The 22,644-nt window shown below is 60.9% G+C and overlaps 2 protein-coding genes across 2 annotated transcripts; one reads left to right on the top strand and one right to left on the bottom strand.

Annotated features, from left to right (window-relative positions):
- Positions 1-6,371: 6,371 nt before the first annotated feature.
- Positions 6,372-12,315, bottom strand: Trmt61a (tRNA methyltransferase 61A). The gene is made up of 4 exons (XM_090344904.1): positions 12,252-12,315; positions 11,511-11,853; positions 8,732-8,998; positions 6,372-6,830 (listed from the first exon to the last, which is right to left on the bottom strand). The coding sequence occupies exons 2-4, from the start codon at positions 11,839-11,841 to the stop codon at positions 6,562-6,564; spliced, it is 867 nt and encodes a 288-aa protein (XP_090201030.1). The 5' UTR covers positions 11,842-11,853; positions 12,252-12,315; the 3' UTR covers positions 6,372-6,561.
- A 5,267-nt stretch (positions 12,316-17,582) lies between these two features.
- On the top strand, positions 17,583-20,335 carry Ckb (creatine kinase B). Its single transcript, XM_090344903.1, has 8 exons — positions 17,583-17,668; positions 17,881-18,097; positions 18,229-18,383; positions 18,466-18,598; positions 18,797-18,968; positions 19,485-19,608; positions 19,701-19,890; positions 19,971-20,335. Exons 2-8 carry the CDS (start codon positions 17,905-17,907, stop codon positions 20,147-20,149), a joined length of 1,146 nt encoding a protein of 381 aa, XP_090201029.1. The 5' UTR covers positions 17,583-17,668; positions 17,881-17,904; the 3' UTR covers positions 20,150-20,335.
- Positions 20,336-22,644: the final 2,309 nt, after the last annotated feature.

Below are 22,644 nucleotides of genomic sequence, written 5' to 3'. Positions count from 1 at the left end.
GAAGGGGGGCTCATGGGGCTCATGGTGGGGAGCACAAGAGGAAAGGCCTGGCCTAAAACCCAATAACTATCTGGTGGGGGAGGGCCAGTCACCCAGGGCAGGCCGGGAGGGAGGGAGGGGAGTTGGCCCACAGTGACCTCCCAGTCCCCCCACCCCCAGCAGCTGGGGACACTTGAGCCCTGGCCTCCTCAGCAGTCTCCCCACGGAAAGAGGAAGTGGAGCCTGGAGGGAACAAAACAAACCCCTCCTCTGTCTTACACTGGCAGAGGCTGCAGGACTCAGGCAGGGGCAGCTCTGAGACGCTCCTCCTCCGTGGAGCCCGAAGGCCCAGGATGGGGCCCTGAGCCTCATCTCACCCTGGCCACAGGGGTGGAAGATGGGTAGGGAGGGGGAAGGGTAGGTAGATTTGGTGGGGGGGTCATGGACAATGTCTCCTCCTCTGTTGCCTGGTGCCCTGAATGTCCACTGAGCATGTAGCTTAGTAACACACCCGGCACCTCCTGGCCCTGGCCCACCCCCCAAGGCATTCCTCCGCAGGCCCCAGGCGTCCACCCCACGTCAGTGTCCCCAGCGAGCCCATGCTGTAGCTCTGGGTGACAGAGCTGCTGGCCCTTGTGAGCTGGCTGCTGGCCACGGCGCGGCTTCCTGTGGAGCCCACACGGGATCTCTGATCACATTCCTGTTTACCCACTCACTGAGCTGTCATCCGGCTCTCTTGGCTGAGCCCAGCCGCCCAGGGGGTCAAATGGGGTCTGGAGAGCAGCACTCCTCAAACTCGACAGCAAGATGAGGTTCTGCTGGGCACAGGGGCACACAGGGGGAGCTGAGGATCTCAACTTCCAGCCAGCCTCGGGGATGGGGGTGGGGAGGGAGGGAGGGAGGGAGGGAGGCAGGGGATGAGGCACTGAGCAGTCTTCCAGGAAAAAGGCCAGGCCAGGCTTGTGTTGGCAGCACGACTAAGAAGGAGGGAGCAAGCGTGAGGGAGACCAGAGGCCAGAAAAGGAGCTGCAGGAAGGGGCCTCCTTAGCACAGGAAGTGGGTAGCCTCTGCTCCCCCTCCCCGGGCACAGTAAGGACGCCACTGGAGCTGCACAGTGCACTTAGAGATGGCGGCACACGGGGCCCCGGTGTGAGCAGGGTCACCTTCTCCCTCCCACATCCCCATAGGCTGTGACTCCACGGCCTTCCTGGACCCTGCTGCTGGCCCAATGCGAGAAAAACCAAGGGATCTAAGAATCCTCTCACTCTAGCAGACCTTGGCCAGGCAGGGCTGGGAGCAATGGCTGCTGAGAAAAGAGCTTGGCTGAGGGACAGAGGCTGGACTCCACCAGCATGAGGCGCCCCACCTGACAGTCTTTCTCTGCTTGCCCTCCCCTGTACTCTGCCGGCCCTACAAAACTCAGACACTGTGTCTTTCATAACCCATCAGCATCCCTAAAGCAATTGTCCTTTAATGTCACAAGAAACCCAACCAGATGGCAAATTTCCCAGGTGCCTTATTCTATAAAACATCTGCTTTGGGGCCAGGAGTTTGGCTCAGTGGTAGAGCGCTTGAGTGCTTGCCTAGCATGCACAAAGACCTGGGTTCGATTCCTCCATACTACATACATAGAAAAAGCTGGAAGTAGTGAAGGCCCCACCCAGTTTTGGTCCCTGCAGACGCCCCCAGCACTGACAAGACAGAGGCCCCACCAAAACCAGGTCTGCATTCCAGCCAACAACAACGCAGCTCACAACACCACTCCCCCGTAAAAGCCCCTCAAGTTAATAAAGTGTTTCCCACCGCCAGGTTAGGGAAGCAGAACAGGGCCAGCAGTTCCAGGCTCCCCTCCCAGGACGTGCCCCTCACCCCAACAGTCTGCAGGGCTCAGGCCAGGCCAGCACCTTTTCCCTTGAAGGAGGTCGAATATACCTTCAAACACAGGGACACAGGACCGCTGCTGAGCTTTGGCCCAAGAAAAGTTCCTCCGTATCCCCCAAAAGGCCAAGTCCAGACCACAAGAGACGCTGACCCAGTCCCTGGGGCCTGGTGGTCAAGGGGCACCTGAGTGGCGCTGGCCCCAGCATTGGGGAAAGGCAGAGTGTGGGGACTGGACGGCAGGCAAGGCCCTGGATGTGGAAAACTAGGGGGGCTTAGACTGTCTGGGATGTGGGTAGGGGACTAAGGGGAGCAGGTTGGGTCAGGTGGGGTGACTCCCTCAGAACAGGACTGGAAAAGCCTAGGAGGGGCTGTCTGGCTTTAGAGGGGGAAGGCTCAGGGCTGGGCATGTGGCACTCAGCCTTGGAAAGCAGGGAGCAGGCTACAAGAGCTCAGCAGGGTGGGGCGGGGCGGGGCTGCACTGCCTCTCACAGCCTCCTGGGAGGACTGGGAGCCTCCATGAGGGAGGCAGGGGTTCTGGGAGGGTAGGCCCCTGACTACCCACCTTCTTCCAAAAACATGCCCTTGTCTTCCACCCTCCCCCTTGAAGGGACAGATGTAGGGGAGAAAGCTGATTATTGTCAAAGGCTGGAGGCAGCTAGCGTGACCCAATTCCAAGCTATTCTCAGCTTGGTGGGAGCCCTTAGCTCCGCCGTGATCCTGTGATCCTGCCTCCCAGACAGCCTGACTTTGAAATGCCTTCATCCAGGCACTCGCATATGTACCCTACACTTGGGTAGCATCAGTGGTGACCCCACAGTCCCTGCTAAGGACCCTTTGTGCAGAGCTGTCACCCAAAATGGGCCAGGCCTGGCCCAGGAGTGGGGCCCCTGGGCCCATAGGTGTGGCCCGCACACCGGCTGAGCTACTGGAGCCTTGGGAAGTGAGCTTGGGGGCTCCCCTCCAGCGACAGAGAACAAAGGTCCCGGCCCATACTCCACAGCTGAGCTTTCTCCACTGGCCGGGGGTCAAGCAAGAATGTACTAAGCAGCAGAGGACGGCAATGTGACCAAAGGCTTGAAAAGTATGTGCGCAGCAGTGCTTGGCTCCGTGTTCCTTGATGTGAGATGCAGGCTGCAGGCCCAGGAGCGGGTGCCACACTGCAGATCCCAGAGCAGGCCCAACTCCAGGCGTCCCTGCCCACACTGGAGCAGCGTCACATGCTGCTGCTATACATCCACCTGGAGAGCTGGGAGAGGGGTGAAAACCTCTGCTCAGGCCCACTCCAGGCAGCGCTGCCAGGCTCAGTCCAGCTCACAAATAACTATAAATGGTGACTTAAAGTTCCAAGAAAATTATTTTTCAGGGGATGGGAGTTTGGCCTAGTGGTAGAGTGCTTGCCCAACATGCACGAGGACCCGGGTTCGATTCCTTGGTACCACATACATAGAACAAAGCCAGAAGTGGTGCTGTGGCTCAGGTGGTAGAGCTCTAGCCTTGAGAAAGTCCAAGGACAGTGCTCAGGCTGAGTTCAAGCCCCACAACTGGCAAAAATATATATACATATATATATGTATATATATTTTTTTCCTCCCCCGAGGGTAGGTGGAACTGAGGTTTGAACTCAGGGACTTGAGCTTGCTCTGCTGGCCTTCTATTACCTGAGCCATACCTCTAGCCATGATTTTTTGCTGGTTATTTCAACAACAGAATCCAGCAGATTTTTCTGCCAGGACTGGTTTCAAACTAATATCCTCTGAACCTCCACTTCCCCAAGTAGCTAGGATTACAGGAATGAACCACTGGTGCCAAGATTCCAGAAAGTTCTTGACTGCAAATCTCTTCCATAGCCCTGAGAAAACACTCAAGCACCTCCTAAAGGCTGAAAAAACTATTCCAGTGCCCAGAGGGGCAAAGGGCATTCTCTAAATGGATCAGTAGTAGTCCTCCAATTCTGAAACGAAAACAGCTCCTCGGAGGCAGAGGTGCTCCCTCGGGGTCAGTACCCACAGGCTCTCCACAGCCTGGGCCGCGGTCCTGCTCAGGTCTTCCTGTCCCCGACTCACCTTCTGCACTGCTTGGCTCCCCCACCAGCATGCTGTGCTCCTGGCTCCGGGCAGCTCCCGAGGTAGGCCCAGCTACAACCAATGGTGCTTATGCCTAGGGTTATGTGGAATGTGGCAGGCCCCTCACTTCCCTGTACGGAATAAATGCTGCAGGCTGGTGGGACGAGGCCAGGAAGACTACGGGAACCCTCCCCAGTAGCAGCAGCATTCCCCGAGGCCCGCCTCCACCAGGCTCCACTCATCCAGGCGTGCGGGCTGCAGTAGCAGGGAAAGGCACTGACTCCTGAGGCTGGGACCTCCAGGCAGCCCACCTGCTCCTTAGCACAGGCCAGGGCCCCTGGGTGGGAGAACTCAAGGGAGGGGACCAAGTGTAGTGTGGGGGACACTTGGCAGCCTGCCATCTCACACATACTGCACATGTGCCTGGGCTGGGGCTTTGGCCTCCTGAGTAGGTAGGAGGGTTACAGGCACGAGCCACTGGCACCTTCACATTAGCTCCTTGAGACTCAACTCTGGTCCTGGGGCGCTGGTGTGACATGGGGAATGGGGGCCTTAGCAGGGGACATCCTGTGGAGGCTGGTGCCTGGGGGTGGGGTGGGGGGTTGGAGTTCACAGCCCCATGCCTGCACTGAGTCAGTGCCTGGGCCTGGGTGAGGATGGCAGCAGACTGGGCGCAGGGACTTCTGTGGAAAATATGTGAGTGCCTCATGACCCGTCTCGGACGGCTGGCCGGTGACTGTCAGGCCTGCTGTGGGTCACTCACCAGCTGCGGGTGGTACTGGGCTCTGCAAAAATAGGTACTGTTGGCCTCACAGGATTGTCTGTGTGGGCAGACAGAATAGCCACTCAGGGGGCCGGGAGTTTTGCCTAGTGGTTAAAGTGCTTGCCTAGCATGCACGAAGACCTGGGTTCGATTCCTCGGTACCACATACATAGCAAAAAGCCGGAAGTGGTGCTGAGGCTCAAGTGGTAGAGCTCTAGCCTTGAGAAAGTCCAAGGTCAGTGCTCAGGCCCTGAGCTCAAGCCCAGGACTGGCAAAAAAAAAAAAAAAAAAAGAAGAGCCACTCAGCACATACAGGAAAGGAAAGAGCAAAGGGGCAAGCTGGGTACTCACACCTGTAATCCTAGCTACTCAACAGGCTGAGATCTGATGATCTCGGGTCCACGCCAGCCCAGGCACTCTTATCTCCAGTTAACCAATAGAAAACCCGAAGTGGCCCTGTGGCTCAAGGCGAAGGGCAGTGCCCAGGCTCACTGAAGCAGGGCCCTGGACACACAGGCGCTCACTGCAGGCTCAGGGCTCTGGCCAAGGCCGCAGGGACGAGGGCCAAGCTCCTCACAGGCCCTGCTGATCACCAAGCCCGCGTGTAAAGTGGGCATGACCAGAGTGGGAGGTGTGCATTGCACAAGTGTGGGGATCCATCCCCAGGGGATGCCACCTCCCGCTGGGCTCCCCGAGAACTGTGCAGGAAGGCAGCAGGGAGACAACCCTGAGGTGGCAGGGAATCATCAGGGGTGCAGCCAGGACCCTGGAGGGACAAATCCTTTGGCACAGGCCTGGTGGTTCTGGGGAATCCCGGCGCCTTTGAGAGGACATAAGCCATGCAGACTCCACACAAAGGTAACCACCAGGTCATAGTTTCCAGAGTGGGCAGTTCGGAAGACAGGACGGGCCTCTCAGGGGACGGTAGGAGGGACTCAGGACCGCTAAGACACAGATGCCCGCATCTCCAGGGCAAGAGGTCCTTTCTGCAGTGGGATGTGGGCAGCCACACAGCTCCTGTGTCCTGAGCCCCAGGCATGCATCCTGGAAGCTGAAGTCTCCGCAGCATCTACCCCAGGACGGAGGAGAGGCAGAGGCCTAGGGAAGGGGGTATGTGTAAGACAGGCTGACCCGCTGGGAAGCCGGGCAGCAGTCAGCACAGCAAGGAATGTGTTTTACCACTGCCAGGTAGCCAGGCACCAGCCCTGTACCAGCACCTGTGGGTATTCCGGAGGGCCAACCCCGGGGACCAGGCACTGGAGCTAGTTCTGGCTCCGACTGCTGCGGTGACAGCCCAGACCTCAGGGGAGCACTGTCCCAGGGGAGCCTGGTGAGGGACAGGGGGCCCAGGGAGTCCTGGGGCTGCACTGACTCAAGCCTTGTGGTGACATGGAGCCCCTCCGTGTCCTGCTGGGCTCCCACCACGGGTCACATTGATCGTGGAAGGTAACAGGGGCTCTGGCTGGGCAGTGCCTGCCCCGGGGACATGAGGCCCAGGGGCCTGGACACTCATGCATGGCCAGTGCAGCACCGCAGGCCATCTCAGGACCCATCAGCCGACGGGGTGGCCAAGGCTTTGTGAGTCAGCTTGACAAGCTCTGGGATGGGCCACAATAGCCTCAATTTCTGCATCCCTCTGTTGCTCCCGACCGGTGTCCCTTGACCTCAACACCCAGGAAGGCCTGTGGCAGTGGGGACTTCATGTTGGCAACAAACAACAGGCAGGCCAGGGCATGGCCTCAGTAGTGACAGGGCAGTCTGGGGTGTCCAGCGCCTCCCCCACCCCGCCCTGCCTGGCTGTCCGTCTGGAAACGCTAGTCTTCGGCAGGCTTCTGCTGGTCATGAGGCAGGCAGTCTGTGGCCTCCCCAGGTCCCCTAGCCTGGGGTCTTGGTGGCAAAGGTCAGGTAGCCGGTGTGGCCGACGGTCTCCTTCATGGGTGTGCCGCTGCGGAAGGGGCTGCTCTCGGCGCCGGCGGGGGCGCCGGGGCCCCCCAGGTCAGGCAGGGGCAGGGTGACAGTGCGGACATGGCATACCTGTGGAAGCACCTCCAGCGTGCTCAGCTCCGTGAAGCCCCGGGCCGCCAGGGCCTGGCACGTGCGCTGCACCTGCTCGATGCACGGTGAGAAGGAGCAGAAGCGTCCGCCTGTGGGGCAGCAGCCTGAGGTTGGTGGTGGAGGTCTGTGGGGTGGGGCTGCAGCAAGCGCTGCCTGCAGGGCTGGCGGCCCTGACCAGGGCTCCACTCACCGGCCCAGCTTCACTACCTGACCACGCCCCGGCTCACTGGCGGGTACTGCCACCTAGCTTCTTTTTTTTTGAGGGGGGGGGGAATCATGAGGCTTGAACTCAACCTGGGCGTGTCCCTGGGCTCTACCACCCTACCCTTGAGCCAAGCCCCACTTCCAGTCTTCTAGGTTAGTCTTAGTCCTTTTGTACCCAGGCTGGCTTTGAACCTTGATCCTCAGATCTCAGCTTCCTGAGTGTGAGCCACCGCACCCAGCCCACCCACCTTCTTGAGGGCAGCCGAGGGGACGTAGAAGGAGGGGTGGGGGGCAGGCCAGGCCAGCACTGCTGCCAGAGCCCAGCCTAAGAATAGCATTAACAACAGGGGCGCGCGGGGCGGCGCGTGGGCCTCAGCTGTCATGGGAAATTAGAGGCTGTCGCTGGCCCCGGGGAACAGGAGACACCTCCCCAGCATAGCCCGGGCCCTCCCTGCCACCTCCCACCAGGGCAGCCCACAGGCGTCACTCAACCTCATGCGTGGGTGCAAGCCGCACCCAGGTCCCTCCCCTAGGGGAGCGGGGAGCTAGGTCCGTCAGGGGCAGGGTGAAGCAGCGGGGGACGAGGCGGGTGGCTGGGAAACGGCAGTGGCGACAGGGCTGGGAGGTCAGGGGTGGACGCTGGTCCCAGGCTTGGCATCACTGATGAGGTGGCACACATGCACCTCGCTGCCCGAGGCCACAGAGAAATGGGCTGCTGAGCACTGCAGACCCCAGAGGAAATGGGAAGGCCAGGAGGTGGTGGCAGCCGGGGAGGGGTGCACGCTCCCCAGTCACCCTGGGGAGTTAGTGAGGGGCTCTGACTAGCCTGGCTCCCAGGGTCTAGGCCTGGGCCTCCTGGGGACCCTGCAGCCAGGGGTCTGCAGACTCAGAGCGCAGAGCCAGGAGATGGCAGGGACCTTAAATGCACATATGGACACCCCACCTACCAAACCCCGTGCTACCGCAATGGAGATGAGACAGGAAGCAGGACAGCACCCAGCCAGCAGGAGCCTCAGCTTGCCCTTTTCCTTTCCTTTCCTTCCCTCCTTCCCTCCTCTCTCTCTCCTTCCCTCCCTCCATCTCTCTCCTTCTATTTGGTGCCAGTCCTGGTGCTTGAACTCAGGGTACAAGCACTATCCCCGAGCTGCTTTTGCTCAAGCCTAGCACTCCACCACTTGAGCCACAGCTCCACTTCTGGTGTTAGTGGTTCACTGGAGACACTTTGTCTGGACTCGACTTTGAACCGTGAGTCTCACGCCTCAGCGTCCTGAACAGCTAGGATTACAGGTGTGAGCCACTGGCCGCGGGCTCCCAGCTGTCTTAAGGCAGTGTTTCTTCTGACCTGCTCTGCACCCTCAGCCCTGAGCTCAGCTGGGAGGGGAGGGAAGCAGCCTTGGCTGCCAGGCAAGTGCCTTCTCCAGAAAAGGCAACGTCCCTGGGGCTCCCCAATGGCCTCTCCGGCTTGGGGCGGGCCTTCCAAGACCTCCCCAGTGCTCCGCCTCCGAGCCCAGCATCTTCCCTAAAAGGGGCCAGCTGCCGAGCTCTGTGGGTGGAGTGGGGCAGGCTGTCCTGCGGCAGTAAACTACTGACTGCACCCAGACACCCTGTCCTGGAGACAGCAGGATCCTGCTGTCCCACGGGCATCACTCCAGTGAGGAGTGGGGCCCAACTCCCAGGTGGCTACACCCACTCCGGCTTGCATAGGCTCCCGAGGACCCAGAGCCGCAGCCAGGTCCCGAATTCCTGTCCACACCACCCACCCTCCCACCCAGTGCCCCAGATGCACCTTGGACCTTGAGGGCGTCCCAGGCATGGCCCACGGCCTCCCAGGGCGAAGGGATGTCCAGGAAGACAGCATCGGCCACCCGGCTCACGCCGAAGCCACTCCGGCACACGTCCTGAGTGTGCACTGTCACCCAGCGGCCCACACGGTGCTCCTCGAACTCCTCCCGGGCCTTGTCCGCCCGCTGCTGGTGGAACTCCACCGAGTGCAGGTGGCCTGTGGGGGCGATGCTGCGGATGATGGCGTGGGACACGGAGCCGCTGCCGGTGCCTGAAGGGGAGGCAGACAGCTGCCACGGCCACCCAGGAGCAGCCGCACCCTCTCCTGGCAGCGTGGCCCGGGACAGGTGGTGGAGGCAGAGCAGGCCCGGGCTCAGGCTCAACGTGGCTGACCGCTCACACTGGCCTGTCCTCAGCCTCGACACCGTCCCCATGAGCGCTATCTCCTAAATCCTACCGAAAGCTGCCCACTTCACTCCCACACTCGCTCCGCTCACTCGTCGGCCCATCCCCCTCCACACAGGCAGCCGGGCTCCGGCCTTGCCTGACCCTCTCGCAGCACAGCCCTGCTCCAACCCCGGATTCCCAGGCTCTCCAAGGGCTAACCCTCTCACTTCTCTACAGTCTGGTCCTCCAGGCCCTCCTCAGTTCTCTGGGAGAGCCACCTTCGGTCCTATCAGTCCCTGCTGGCCAGGGCCTGCAGTGTCCGTCCTACCCAGTCAGGAGACTGGTCAGTCTCCTGATTAAGAAGCAGCCTTCAGCTGCCCACGGTGCAGCCTCGTTTCCTGAGCACTCCTTGTCCAGGCGCACGAGCCTAGCTGCCCCAACCTGGCAGGGACGGGGGTAGCACAGGGCATTTCCACTCCTGGAAGTACCTCTCCTCATTTTCTTTTCCTTTCCTCTCTGTCTCAAATTTCTGGCAGTCATAGGACTTGAACTCAAGACCTGGGGGCTGTCACTGAGCCTCTTTTGTTCAAGGCTACTGCTTTACCATGTGAGTCACAGCTCCACTTCTGGCCTTTTGGTAGTTAGCTGGACATAAGGGTCTCACAGACTTTCCTGCACAGGCTGGCTTTGAACCTCAATGCTCAGATCTCAGCCTCCTGAGTAGCCAGGATTCTAGGTGTTAAGCTGTGGGCACCAAGCATTTTGATTTTCACCTCAAAGGTGTCCCCTCCCCCGCAGAGGTCTTCCCTGACTACTCTATTGAAGGCCCCACAAAACCACCCTCAAGCCTGTCTTACAAGCTTTTCCACAACAAAGAGCACTGAACTCTCCACCCAGACCCTGTACAAAGTGTACTCACTGACAGACATGCAGGCCAAAGGGATGGGTGTGCCTGGCTCAGGCCACATGGGAGCTGATGAAGCTGGTTCTGATGATCTAAAGCAGGGCTACTGGATCTTTTTTTTTTTTTTTTTTTCTCTGTCAAGGGCCATGTAGATATTCCTGGGGCTTAATCTCAGGGCCTAAGCATGTCCTCGGGCTTTCTCAAGGCTAGAGCTCTACCACTTGGGCCACAGTGCCACTTCTGGCTTTTAGTGTATGTGGTAGTGAGGAATCAAACCCGGAGCTCCATGCATGCTCAGCAAGCACTCTACCATTACACCACACTCTCAGCCCTCCATGTGGGTATTATTTATCATCTGTGGGCCATGGAAAACAACAAAGCCAGGTGGTCAAGGGCAACCAAAAAGATACATTATGTCTGCCCTGTCAAGTACCAAGTGATTTCAAGAAATCTGTGTGACCTAATGCCAGTGGTTCCCACCTCCAAGCCTCTCGGGACACCAGCAACAGCAGGCTTTGCTGACCCAAGCTGCCCAGCCCATAAGAAGCATGCCACTAGGCTGGGAATGCGGATTACTCGTATAATGCTTGCCTAGCACGCATGAAGCCCTGGTTTCAATTCCTCAGTATACATACACAGAAAAAGCTGGAAGTGGCACTGTGGCTCAGAGGACAGAATGCTTGCCTTGAGCAAAAGAAGCTCAGGGATAGTGCCCAGGCCCTGAGTTCAAGCCCCAGGACCTGCAAAAACAAAAATTAAAATTCCAGCTCATGCCTATAAATCCTAGCTACTCAGGAAGCTGAGATCTGAGGATAACAGTTCAAAGCTAGCCCAGGCATGAAAATCAGTGAGACTCTTTTTACCAATTAACCACCAAAAAATGGAAAGTGGCTCAAAGTGGTAGGGTGGTAACCTTGAGCTGAAGAGCTCAGGAACAGTGCCCAGGCCCAGAGTTTAAGCCCTACAACCAACAAAAAAAGAAACATGCCACTAGTAATGTACCCAGTGCAGGCTCCATCACTGCTGAAGCACCTGTGGGGTATGGCTGCCTCTGATACCCTTACCCACTTCAGATCTTGGCTCAGCTACAGTGGTGCTGCTCATCTTCACTAGAGGTAAGCAGGGGCCTGACTGTGGATGAGTGCAGGACAGGCTTCCCACTGCTGCAGTGCTCCTGGGGTCACAGGGCCTCTCTCTGGGAAAGGACAACTCTCAGATGCTCCAACAGCACAGGGTCAAGGAACATGCAGTTAGCACCTCAGTCAGAACCAAGTAATACCAGCACTGCCCCACCACAACGGCAAAGACACTGCTAACCTCAGGTCTAGTCCCTAGTTCCTGTCCCTCCACTGACACCACCAGGCAGATGGCTTCCCTGCTCCCAGCCTCCCTGACTGAGACCTGTCTGAAAGGAGGGCAGGCTGCGGGGCGGGCACCTGGACTTTCAGTCAAACCTTCACGTCAGTCTGTCCATCAGGACCGAAGAACTCACCAGACTCGCAGACCACGGAGCCAGGCCTCAGTTCCAGCATCATAGTGAGCAGGGCGATGTCTGTGGAGTAGAGGATCTGCGTCCGGTGCGGGAGATTCAAAGTCCAGAGCTCCGGGGTGGGGTGCAGCACGTACACCCAGCCGCCCCGGCTACAGATCACCTTGGAGCCAAAGGGCCGGCCCACGAGGTCCACCGAGTGCCTCAGGACCCCGTGCCGGGTCTGAGTCTGCGCCCCATGCTGCACACGCACGGCCACCATCGACCCGTGGCCCAGCGACAGGATGGCGGTGTCACCCTCCTTGATCAGCTCTTCGTACGCCACAAAGCTCATTGCGCCAGGAACCTGGGGAGAGGCGGGCCCGAGGTCAGGCGTCAGGCCCACCTTCCAGGCGAGGCAGGGCGGGCGGCGGGCTGGCTGGGCCCGTCCCGGGGAGAGGGCGGAGACCCGGTCCCTCCGGGAGGCCCGGCGCGGGCGGCTCACGCCTGGAACCCTGGCCGTTCAGGGGGCCGAGTCCGGGCGCCACGACCCCTCCCCGGAGACGGAGTCCCGGGAAGGAGCCTCGTCCGCCCGGACAGCGCCGTGCCGGGCGTCCGGCCGGGCCAGTCCCGGTCCGCGCCCGGAAGGGCTGGGCAGCGGGCGGACGCGCGGCCGGCCGCGGGAGGGAAGGACCGGAGGAAGGAGGCAGGGCCGGCGGAGCAGCCCCGGGGCCCCGGGGCCCCGCACCGCGCGCGGAGCCTCACCCGCAGCGACGCGGCCCCGCGGCCACACACGCGGCTCCCCGGCGCTCACCACTTCCGTCTGCGGACGCACGCAGATGACGTCACGCCGCGCCGCCCCGCGCGCGCGCCCGCGCGTCGCCTAGGAGACGGAGGACCCCGCCCCTCCCGGCGCCCGCCCGCCGCGCCCCGGGCCCTGTGCGGGGTTGTGTAGTCTTCGCCCGGGCTCGGGGAGCTCGGCGCCTGGGCCGCGGTGGGCGGGGCGGGGCGGGAGGAGAGGCCCTGCCGCAGCCCCGTCGAGGTTTCCCGGGGCGGCGCCGCGCCGGGCCGGGAGATCGACCCGGGACTGTAGGGAACGGAGGCTTCCTGACTACCCCGGCCCCCGGACCCGCCGCCGAGCCCCAGGCTGCCCTGGCGGGCTCCGGGCCGCTCCAGCCGGCGAACAGCCCGCGCCGAGCCCCGGAGGCGCCTGACCTCGCCCCCCTCACGCCCCGGCCCCAGCGGACCCGCACCCGAGGGGCCGCCAGACGGAGAGGGAGATCCCCGCCCTGAGCCGTCCAGACCCAGCCCAGACCCAGCCCAGACCTAGACCAGGCCCAGACGCAGACCCAGCCCAGACTCAGGCCCAGCCCAGACCTAGACCAGGCCCAGACGCAGACCCAGCCCAGACCCAGGCCCAGGCCCAGGCCCAGCCCAGACCCAGCCCCAGCCCCAGCCCAGACCCAGGCCCAGCCCAGACCCAGGCCCAGACCCAGGCCCAGACCCAGACCCAGGCCCAGACCCAGACCCAGCCCAGACCCAGCCCAGACCCAGACCCAGACCCAGATTCAGCCCCAGACCAGCCCAGACCCAGACCCAGCCCAGACCCAGACCCAGATCCAGCCCCAGCCCCAGCTCCAATCCCAGACCCAGCCCCAGCCCAGACCCAGGCCCAGACCCAGGCCCAGACCCAGCCCCAGTCCCAGCCCCAGGCCCCAGCCCCCAGCCCCAGCCCAGCCGCAGCCCAGCCCCCGCCCCAGCCTCTTCCCACGGCCGCCTTCTCGGGGGGGGGGGGGGGGGGGGGGGGGGCGCCGTCCTGACTCTTTCCGGACTGCTCCCTCGGGAGATGTACTTTCCACTCCCGGAGCTCCTCCTCCCCAGCCCGGTGAGCACCTGGCCACCCAGGGAACCCAGGCCTCCTCCGGAGCTCTCCTCACCCCACCGCACCTCCCGTCACCGGAGGGCGGCTCAGAGCTCCTGGCCGCCACTTCGGCCTTCCACACAAAATCACAGGTTCCCGCGATCTCAGGAGAAGGCTCCCATCTTCTACTCTCCTTAAACACAGTAGCCAGACAGAGACGAGCACCGGAAACCAAGAAGGGGACTCTAAACAATGGTTTTTCAAAAAAGAAAAGGATACTTAAATCCTAAAATTATATCAGAGAACATGTGTGCCACATTGGGTAATTTTCCAGGGATAAAATGTGAAAAGCATTATTTACCAAAAAAACAAAAACAAAAACAGGGCCTCTGGCAAAAGGGAGTCTCACAGGGAAGGAGCTTTATCCAGACAGAATTCATTTTAGGGAGAAAGGTAGGAGAGAAACATTTCCTGCTCCCCGGGCAGGACACAACAGGCTCAAAATGACAGTGCCTTCTGGAACTTGGCACCTGACAGAGTGATCCCTCAACTCTTGAGTTCTTGGGCCTGTGAGATGAGGGAGGTCTACCTAAAACCCATAGAACTTCTAGGACTTGGTTTTGCCTTTGAGTCTTCCCCTCCTGGCCCCTTTAGGAAGGGTTCTCATTTTTTTTCATAGATTTTTTTATTGTAATTAATAGAAGGGTTACATTATATTCACCAGATAGAAGGTGCATTACTTCACGTACATTGACACCCTTTCTCATGGCTTGGTCCCCATTTCCCTCCCCCCACCCCACCCCTCATCTTGTTTTCCACCCTTCCCTATCCTATTTCACATAACCAAATAAGCATATATACAATGAGTTCTCAAGTTTTTTTGCTATCTCAATGAAGATTTGGATAAACCCCTCTGGTGCCTCTTAATCTTGTAATTTAACATTAAAAATGAGCAAAGATGCAAAGAGCTTATCTGCTTTTTCAGCTGTGACTTTTTTGATACTTGTTTTTGATTTTTGGTTCTGGTCCTTGAACTCTGGGCCTGGGCAGTGTGTCTAACCTCTTCAGTTCAAGGTTAGTGCACTACCTCCTGAGCTACAGGGCCAGATGAGAGTCTCTCAGACTTTTTGTGCCCTGGCTGGCTTTGAACTGCAATCCTCAGATCTCAGCCTCCTGAGTAGCTAGGATTACAGGCGTGAGCCTGAGTGCCCAACCCATACTTGTTTACAATGACATAGTTTTCCTGTCTCTCACTCTATCATGCCTCACTTTTCCCTAAGCAAAGTTTATACAAGAGGACTTAAGTAGAATCTTAATCCTCTCCATAATCCTGCTTTACAGGGGGGAAACTGACTCAGATTAGGTAACTTGCTTGACAGCACACAGCTAACACAGCCGAAGTCGACTTGGAATTTTAAACCATAAACCTAGCCAGATGCTGGTGGCTCACGACTGTGGCCCTACTCAGTAGGCAGGGATCTGAGCATCCCAGTTCAAAGCCAAGCTGGACACGAAAAGTCCATGAGACTCTTATCTCCAGTTAACCACCAGAAAATCGGAAGTGGTGCTGTGGCTCAAGTGGTAGAGCAGTAGCCTGGAGCTGAAGAGCTCAGGGGCAGCGCCCAGACCCAGAGGTCAAGCTCTGCAACCAGGGAAAAACAGAATGGGGAAAGGGTGACAGGAAAGGAGGCCTGGAGGAAAAGAAACCAAGGATGCCAAGGATGCCATTGGAAAAGAGACTCTACCTGTTCCCAGGCAGGCACTGGGCTACAAGTTCCTTCCTCCGGCCCTGGCAGCCTCAACACAGCCCCAGCTGCAATTCTGAGCCCAGCCAGCTTCCCCTCAGCATTCTACTTCTGGGTTCAGCCAGCTTCCCCTTAGCATTCTACTTCTGGGCCCAGCCAGCTTCCCCTCAGCATTCTAAGGTGCTCCAGAGGCAATGCGCTCAGACTGCGGAAGTGGAGCACCCCGGCAGATTTGGGCCTAGAACCTGGCCCTCTGTGCACCTATATCTGCCCAGCCAGGCAGAGCAAGCCTGGAGGTCCTTTGAGGCCCCTTCCAGGCCCTGTGGTTACTGTGTAACTTGGTGTAATTTCTAAGCAACCTGGGCCATACATGTGGTGATTTTGCCCAGATTCTGGCCCAGACACTGCCAGGCCAGCAGCTGTGGTCCTGCAATACCTGAGGGTCTCCAGTGGGGCCAGAGGAAGCACTTTTTTCCCTTGCTCAACTCTTGTTCACCCTTCCTGTATGGCTGGTGGATGTGACATTTTTCTTGAAAGGCCTCTAAAGCCCCTTACCTTGTCATTCCCCGACCTCCACCCCTGCAGCTGCTTTCACATATACCATTAGCTAACCCTGCATCCCAGATCAAGCCGTGTGCCCTGCAGGAGTGGGGGGGGGGCGCCTTAGTGCTGTGGAGCCTGCCCTCTGCCCCCACCTCTGCAGTGCTGTGGGAGGGAGGGCAGTACCAGGGAAGAGGATAGGAGAGAGGATTGTGACCAGAAGTTGCAGGGACAAGGACAGGAGGAAGTCCTACGCTCCCCAGCCCGAGGGACTGTCTCCTCTCTTCATCTCTACCAATAGAAACTTGAGCACTCCAGACTTGTGTGGTGGTGGGCAGCTGTGGACGTTTCTGAGATGGGGGAAGGGGTGCCAGGGGGCCCAGAAGACAGGAATTCCAAGTTCAGGGACAGCTGCTGTCTGGCCAGACGGGGCCTGTTTGCCTTTGCACATTAGCTTGTTTTATTACTCTAAGACGTGTTGACTTGGAACAGGAAGCAGGCCCCAGGGAGAGCAAAGAGGTAGAGTCCTACAATAGTAATCCTTCAAATAGAGATAGGACAGCTCAGCCCTTGCCCTTCCACACTCTGGAGGAGACACCAAGGGCGGCCTGTTTTCCTCTGGGTCCTTAATCGAATGCCCTCTCTCATCGGAGAGCCATCTGCCCATGGTCTCTTAAGCCTGGGGTTCTCTGCACCTTTATCCTGTAGTTATATCCTGCTATTATCTGGTTCCCTTAACAATTTGTTCATGGAAGTCTGCCTGGAGCTGCAGATCTGGGGCCTTTTTCCTTTTAAAGCAGCCCTCCAACCCCTCCCGGCCACTGGCAAGAGCTCTCGGGTCTATGGCTGGAGGGATTTTTATCACATCCTCAGAAATGGTTTCCCTGCTTTAGTCACAGCCAGGTGTGAAAGGCTAAGTGGATATTAGCTACCGGGCTCTTTTTTGATAACTAATAATCCACAATAGATGTCTTGCCACCAGTAGCCAGCCCCCGTGGTGGCGTTGGGTCCGTCTCCCCCAGTGCAGCACCTCTGATGACTTTTGGGGAGGATAGACACTGTCCTTTCTATAGGGGCTGAATTCCTAAAGGTGGGAACGTTGGGTCATGGAGTTTAAACATTTTAAATTTTATAACTGCTGCCAAAACACTTTCCAAAAAGGATGTCGCAATTCACAGCTACAGGCAAAGTGTGAACACGTTTCCGCGTATTCCAAGACACTGCCAGCTCTAGCCAGGTCAGTCTTTTGCATTTTTTGCAAACTTGAGTGAGTGCGGTGGTAGGAGCTAAACTTCCTGCTTTATTTCCAGGGCTCGGATTCCTAGGATAATCCTAAAATCTCTGGCTTTGCACACTCTGAAAGGTCCGGCCTGGGAGGGAGAGGGGTGGAACCAGTCCTTGAGGCCCCTAGGACTGGAGGTCTGGGCTGTCCCCTCGGGAGCACGGGTGGGAGGAGGCCTCGGGGGCCGGGCTCCAAGCCCCGGGGCGCGTCCGAGGTCGGGGAACGCGAGCGCCGCGGGCCGGGCGGCAGCCAGGCTGCGCCTGCGAAGCCCGGGAGGTGTCCGTCTGCGGGCACCTTGAGCAAGGTCGGGCGCTGGGGCCCGCGGGACCAGTGGGGAAGGCCCCGGGCCCCCGCCCTTCTGCTCCAGCCCCGGGACCCAGCCCAGCCCGGAGCACTCCGGTCTGGGTGGGAGCGCAGCGGTCTTCCCACTCGCTTCCCGCCCGGAGGCCGCGCGCGTCCCGGGGGCCTCGGAGGTCCGGGGAGCGGTGGTTCCGCCCAGGCCCGGCAGGGTCTCCGCCCGGGATCGCGGGGTGGTCGGCGGAGGGGGCTGGGGCGGCTGGAGTGGCACAAAGCGCAGGCCCCACCCCTGGGCGCGGGCCAATGGAATGAATGGGCTATAAATACCGGCCAATGGGAGGCCCGCGCCGCGCCCCATAAGAGCCCCGGAGCCGCGGCGCCGCCGCCGTCCGTCCGTCCGTCCGCGCCGCGCCCGCAGCCGCCGTCCGTCCCGCGCTCCGCTGCGCCCGGCCTGTTGGTGAGCGGGGCCGGGCCGGGGACGACTGCGCCGCGGGGCCTGGCGGGGCTTGGCGGGGCCTGGCAGGGGTCGGGGCGCGGAGGAGCGGGGCGCGGAGGAGCGGGGCCCCGGGAGCGCGCAGGGCCCGCGGCGGCCCGGGACCCCGCTGACCTTGGCGCGTCCGGGGGCGCCTGGGGCTCCCCGCGGCCCTGCTAACCCCGTCCGCCCCGCAGCCCGCCGCCGCCGCCGCCGCCGCCATGCCCTTCTCCAACAGCCATAACTCGCTGAAGCTGCGCTTCGCGGCCGAGGATGAGTTCCCCGACCTGAGCTGCCACAACAACCACATGGCGAAGGTGCTGACCCCCGAGCTGTACGCCGAGCTGCGCGCCAAGATCACGTCCAGCGGCTTCACGCTGGACGATGTCATCCAGACCGGAGTGGACAACCCGGGTACGCGCGCCCCCGCCCCGGGCCCCGCCGCCCTCCCCGGGCCCCCCTCCCCACCCTCCCCGGTCCCCGCCGCCCTCCCCGCTCTCCCCGGCCCCCGCTGGGGCAGGCGATGACGTCAGCGCCCCCCCCAGGCCACCCGTTCATCATGACCGTGGGCTGCGTGGCGGGCGACGAGGAGTCCTACGAGGTGTTCAAGGCGCTCTTCGACCCCATCATCGAGGACCGGCATGGCGGCTACCAGCCCAGCGACGAGCACAAGACCGACCTCAACCCGGACAACCTGCAGGTGCGGGGCGCGCAGGCCGGGGCCGGGGCGGGGGCGCGGGCCGGGCTCCCCTGGCGCTCACGCGTCCCCTGCTGCGCCCCAGGGCGGCGACGACCTGGACCCCAACTACGTGCTGAGCTCCCGGGTGCGCACCGGCCGCAGCATCCGCGGCTTCTGCCTCCCCCCGCACTGCAGCCGCGGGGAGCGCCGCGCCATCGAGAAGCTGGCGGTGGAAGGTAGGGGTCGCGGAGGCCGCGCGCCCGCGCTGGGCCCGGCCCCGGCCCCGGCCGGGCGCGGCCTGCTCGGCCGCCCGAGCCGCTGCGCTCCCAGAGCCGGAGGAACAGGGCCGGGGGAGGCCGGGGCCAGCCCGGGGCGGCGGGCGGCGGGCGGCGGGCCGGCTCCCGGGACAAGGCCCTGAACGCGCCCCTCCGCAGCCCTGTCCAGCCTGGACGGCGACCTGGCCGGCCGCTACTACGCGCTGAAGGGCATGACCGAGGCGGAGCAGCAGCAGCTCATCGACGACCACTTCCTCTTCGACAAGCCCGTGTCGCCCCTGCTGCTGGCCTCGGGCATGGCCCGGGACTGGCCCGACGCCCGCGGCATCTGGTACGGCCTGCCCTGCGGTCGTCCTCCTCCCTGGCCTTCTGGTCATCTCCTCCGTCCCCCCTGCCCCCTCCTCGTCCCCCCTCCCCCCTCCTCCGCCCTCGTCCGCGTCCTCTGCCCCCCCTCCCCGTCTCCCTCCTCCCTCCCCCTGGCCCTCCCCGCTCGCGCGGCGGGATGGAGCCCGGCCCCCGGGCTCCGCGAGGCCCCGCCCCTCACGAGGCCCCGCCCCGCCCCCTCGGCTCCGCCCCGCCCTCGGCGCAGGTGCGTGTCCGCGCAGGTGCGTGCGGGCCGGGCGTCCCCGCGGCCCCCGCCGCCCTCCTCCAGGGGCCCGCAGCTTGTTTGCCCTCCTCCCTCTCCCGTCCCCGCCGGGACTCCGCCAGGTGCCGGTGACGCAGGAGCCTCCCGGTGGGGCCGGGCGGGGCCGGGCGCTCCCCGGGCGGCGGGCAGGCGGGCTCCCGGCCCCCCCCTCCCCGGCCCGACCCGCCGTCCCCGCCGTCTCACCGGGCGCCCCCCCCCCAGGCACAATGACAACAAGACCTTCCTGGTGTGGGTCAACGAGGAGGACCACCTGCGCGTCATCTCCATGCAGAAGGGCGGCAACATGAAGGAGGTGTTCACGCGCTTCTGCACGGGCCTCACCCAGGTCTGCGCCGGGCTGGGGCGGGCTGGGGCGGGCGGGGAGGCGGAGGGGAGCCGGGGCAGCCCCCTGGAAGGCCTCCCTCGTCCTCACCGCAGATCGAAGCGCTCTTCAAGGCCAAGAACTACGAGTTCATGTGGAACCCGCACCTGGGCTACATCCTCACCTGCCCGTCCAACCTGGGCACCGGGCTGCGCGCCGGCGTGCACATCAAGCTGCCCCACCTGGGCAAGCACGACAAGTTCCCTGACGTGCTCAAGCGACTTCGGCTCCAGAAGCGGGGCACCGGTGAGGGCCCGGGCCGCCGGGGCCGGGGGGGGGGGGCGGACGGGGGCCCCCACCCTGACCCGGCCCCCTGTGACCCCCAGGCGGTGTGGACACAGCCGCCGTGGGCGGCGTCTTCGACGTCTCCAACGCCGATCGCCTGGGCTTCTCGGAGGTGGAGCTGGTGCAGATGGTGGTGGACGGCGTGAAGCTGCTCATCGAGATGGAGCAGCGGCTGGAGCAGGGCCAGGCCATCGACGACCTCATGCCTGCCCAGAAGTGAACCGCGGCCCGGCCCCGGCCGCCAGCTCACTGCTTCCTAACTTATTGCCTGGGCAGTGCCCGCCACACCCCCCATGCGCCTGTCAGCTGAGCCCTTAGCCTTGCTGTAGACACTTCTGTCACCCCGGGTAGAGTTTATTTTTTTGATGGCTAAGCTGTTGCTGAAATAAACTAGGGTTTGGCCTGCCCTGTGTCTGAGTGATGCCTTTCTTCTGGAAGTGGACGGTGAGGGCAGGGGTTGAGTCCTGGTCACCTGTGCCACCTCTCCAAGATGAGAAATAGCAGAGTGCCTCTGTCTGCTTCCTCTGGCCCATTTCTGGGGCAGGGGAGAAGGGGGAGCTGCAGGCACTCATGAGCATCTAAGGACATTTGGGTTTGGGGAGGTGGAGCCTGGCTCTTTCCCCATTCCCATTGCAGGGAATGAAAGCAGAAACTTGATACTTTTCCAGTTCTTTCTCTATAGTCTTCCTGGCAGCCCTCAAATCAAGGCTTCTCTTCTCTGCCTCCTCTTTCCCCCACACTTCCACAACACCTACCACCGTCTCCTAAATAATCTGCCTTGGTTCCTTCTCCCAGCCTCCACTCAAAGGCTGAGCTGCCTCCTCCCTGGCCTGGCCCCTAGGCTGGGTCTCTAGTTTCTTCTGGCAACACAGGGTCCCTTCTAGGCTTCCTGCTTGCTCACCTCTTCTCCAGGGTGCAGGGGGATAGTTCCTGGGCCTTCTTGGACGAGGGGATCAGGTAAAGGAGCCTTTTCTCTGTTGTTGGATCTCCGGTTCTGTTGTCCTCCGGTGCTGGGACCTCCTAAGGGCTTGGAAGAACCGAGCTGCACGGCTGGGCCTCTCCTCTTCCCCATCGCGGTGTGCTGCTCCTGCTGGCCAGGCCCGCCTCCGGACGTGTGGAAGGGTAGGTCACATGGCCAAGCCTCGTGGCCGCTGCATCATGGCCCTGCACAGATGGGAAGCACATTTTCATCTGGACACCCCTGTGAGCCAACCCAAACCTGGGCCCAGGACCAGCAGGCTGTGTCAGCATTGGCTGTGCTGCAAGGCTGCCTGCCTCAGTGGCCGGGATCCCGCGAGAGGGCCCGGCAGTGGCATGCACACTGGGCATGGTAGTGAGGGATCTGTACTAGGAGAGGGGCACAGGCCCAGATTCTGGGCTTGGCAGTCAGGAGCCACACTGGATCAGACATGCCTGGCCACTATACTGGGAAGGCCGTGTGCCAGGTTTGGCCTAGGAAGATTTCTAGGCTGTAAAGCCTGGGACACCACACTTACCTGGCCCATGGCAGGCACGCTTCCCAGGCCCGCCTCTCCCCCCCCTCCATTGTTTGGGGCCATGCCAGGCCTGAGCAGCCTGGCCCAGGTGGCCTGGATGCCCCTGCCCCAAGGCCCTATGGGGGCTCCTCGACTTTAGGGGGTGCATGGCAACCCAACATGGGCAGTGGGGCTCCCCACCCTGCCACAGCTCGGAACCTGGGGGCTCACAGAGGTAGGAGCATGCCATATTCATTCAGTCTTAAGTAGAGTGTCCGTATCCCTGAGGCCTGGCAGAAGGTATCGTGTTCCCAGCCAGCGATTCCTGGCCACCAATGACGTTGCAATTTCAACCACTTGACAGTTCAGGCATCCATGATAGGCTGATTGTAGGGTAGGGATGGTGCCCTGTGCATTGTTGGAGCTTCAGCCATGTCTATGGCCCCAATGTCACCTGCCCAGGGTAGCAGGACCCCCACTCCTAGCGACCAGCAAAGGCATTATAAAAGTGTCACGAGGGGCCAGGAGTGTGGCCTCGTGGTAGAGTGCTTGCCTAGCTTGCACAAAGACCCGGGTTCTATTCCACACACATAGAAAAAAGCCGGAAGTGGTGCTGTGACTCAAGTGGTAGAACTCTAGCCTTGAGAAAGTCCAAGGACAGTGCTCAGGCCCTGGATTCAAGCCCCAAGACTGGCAAAAACTGTCAGTGTACAACAGCATTACAGAAACAGCAAAGGGACACAATTAATTGGATTAGAACTGGCCAACACAGGGCACAATAAAATGCAGGGGCAGGGGTCCCACAAGGGTGGAACACGGCGAGACCTGGCTGAGAAAGCTGACAAGGGAACGCAGGTTACGAAACAGCTTGTACCCTGGGATCCCACACAGGATGTATGAAGAAACCCTGGAACAGCCGTGCACTGTGGGTGGGTGATAATAGGTGACTTCCTTCATATTCATCTCCCAGAGTCTCATGCATCATTTATATAAGACAAAGTCGCCGACCCTGGCCACTCACGCCTGTAATCCTAGATACTCAGGGGGCTGAGATCCGCAGGTTCCAGTTGAAGCCAGCCAGGGCAGGAAAGACTAAGCTCTAGTAAACTACTCAGAAAAAGCTAGAAATATCACTGTGGCTCACCTAGGTCCAGAATTCAAGCCCCAGGACTAGCAGTAAATAAATATATTAATTAAAAATTTGTTGCTGAAGATCAGAGCTTGAACTTGGTACCTAATA

Source organism: Megascapheus bottae, chromosome 14 (assembly GCF_031878675.1).
Source record: "Megascapheus bottae isolate mThoBot1 chromosome 14, mThoBot2.hap1, whole genome shotgun sequence".
In the NCBI taxonomy this organism is placed as follows: Eukaryota; Metazoa; Chordata; class Mammalia; order Rodentia; family Geomyidae; genus Megascapheus; species Megascapheus bottae.
This window is presented reverse-complemented; position numbering and strand designations above follow the sequence as displayed.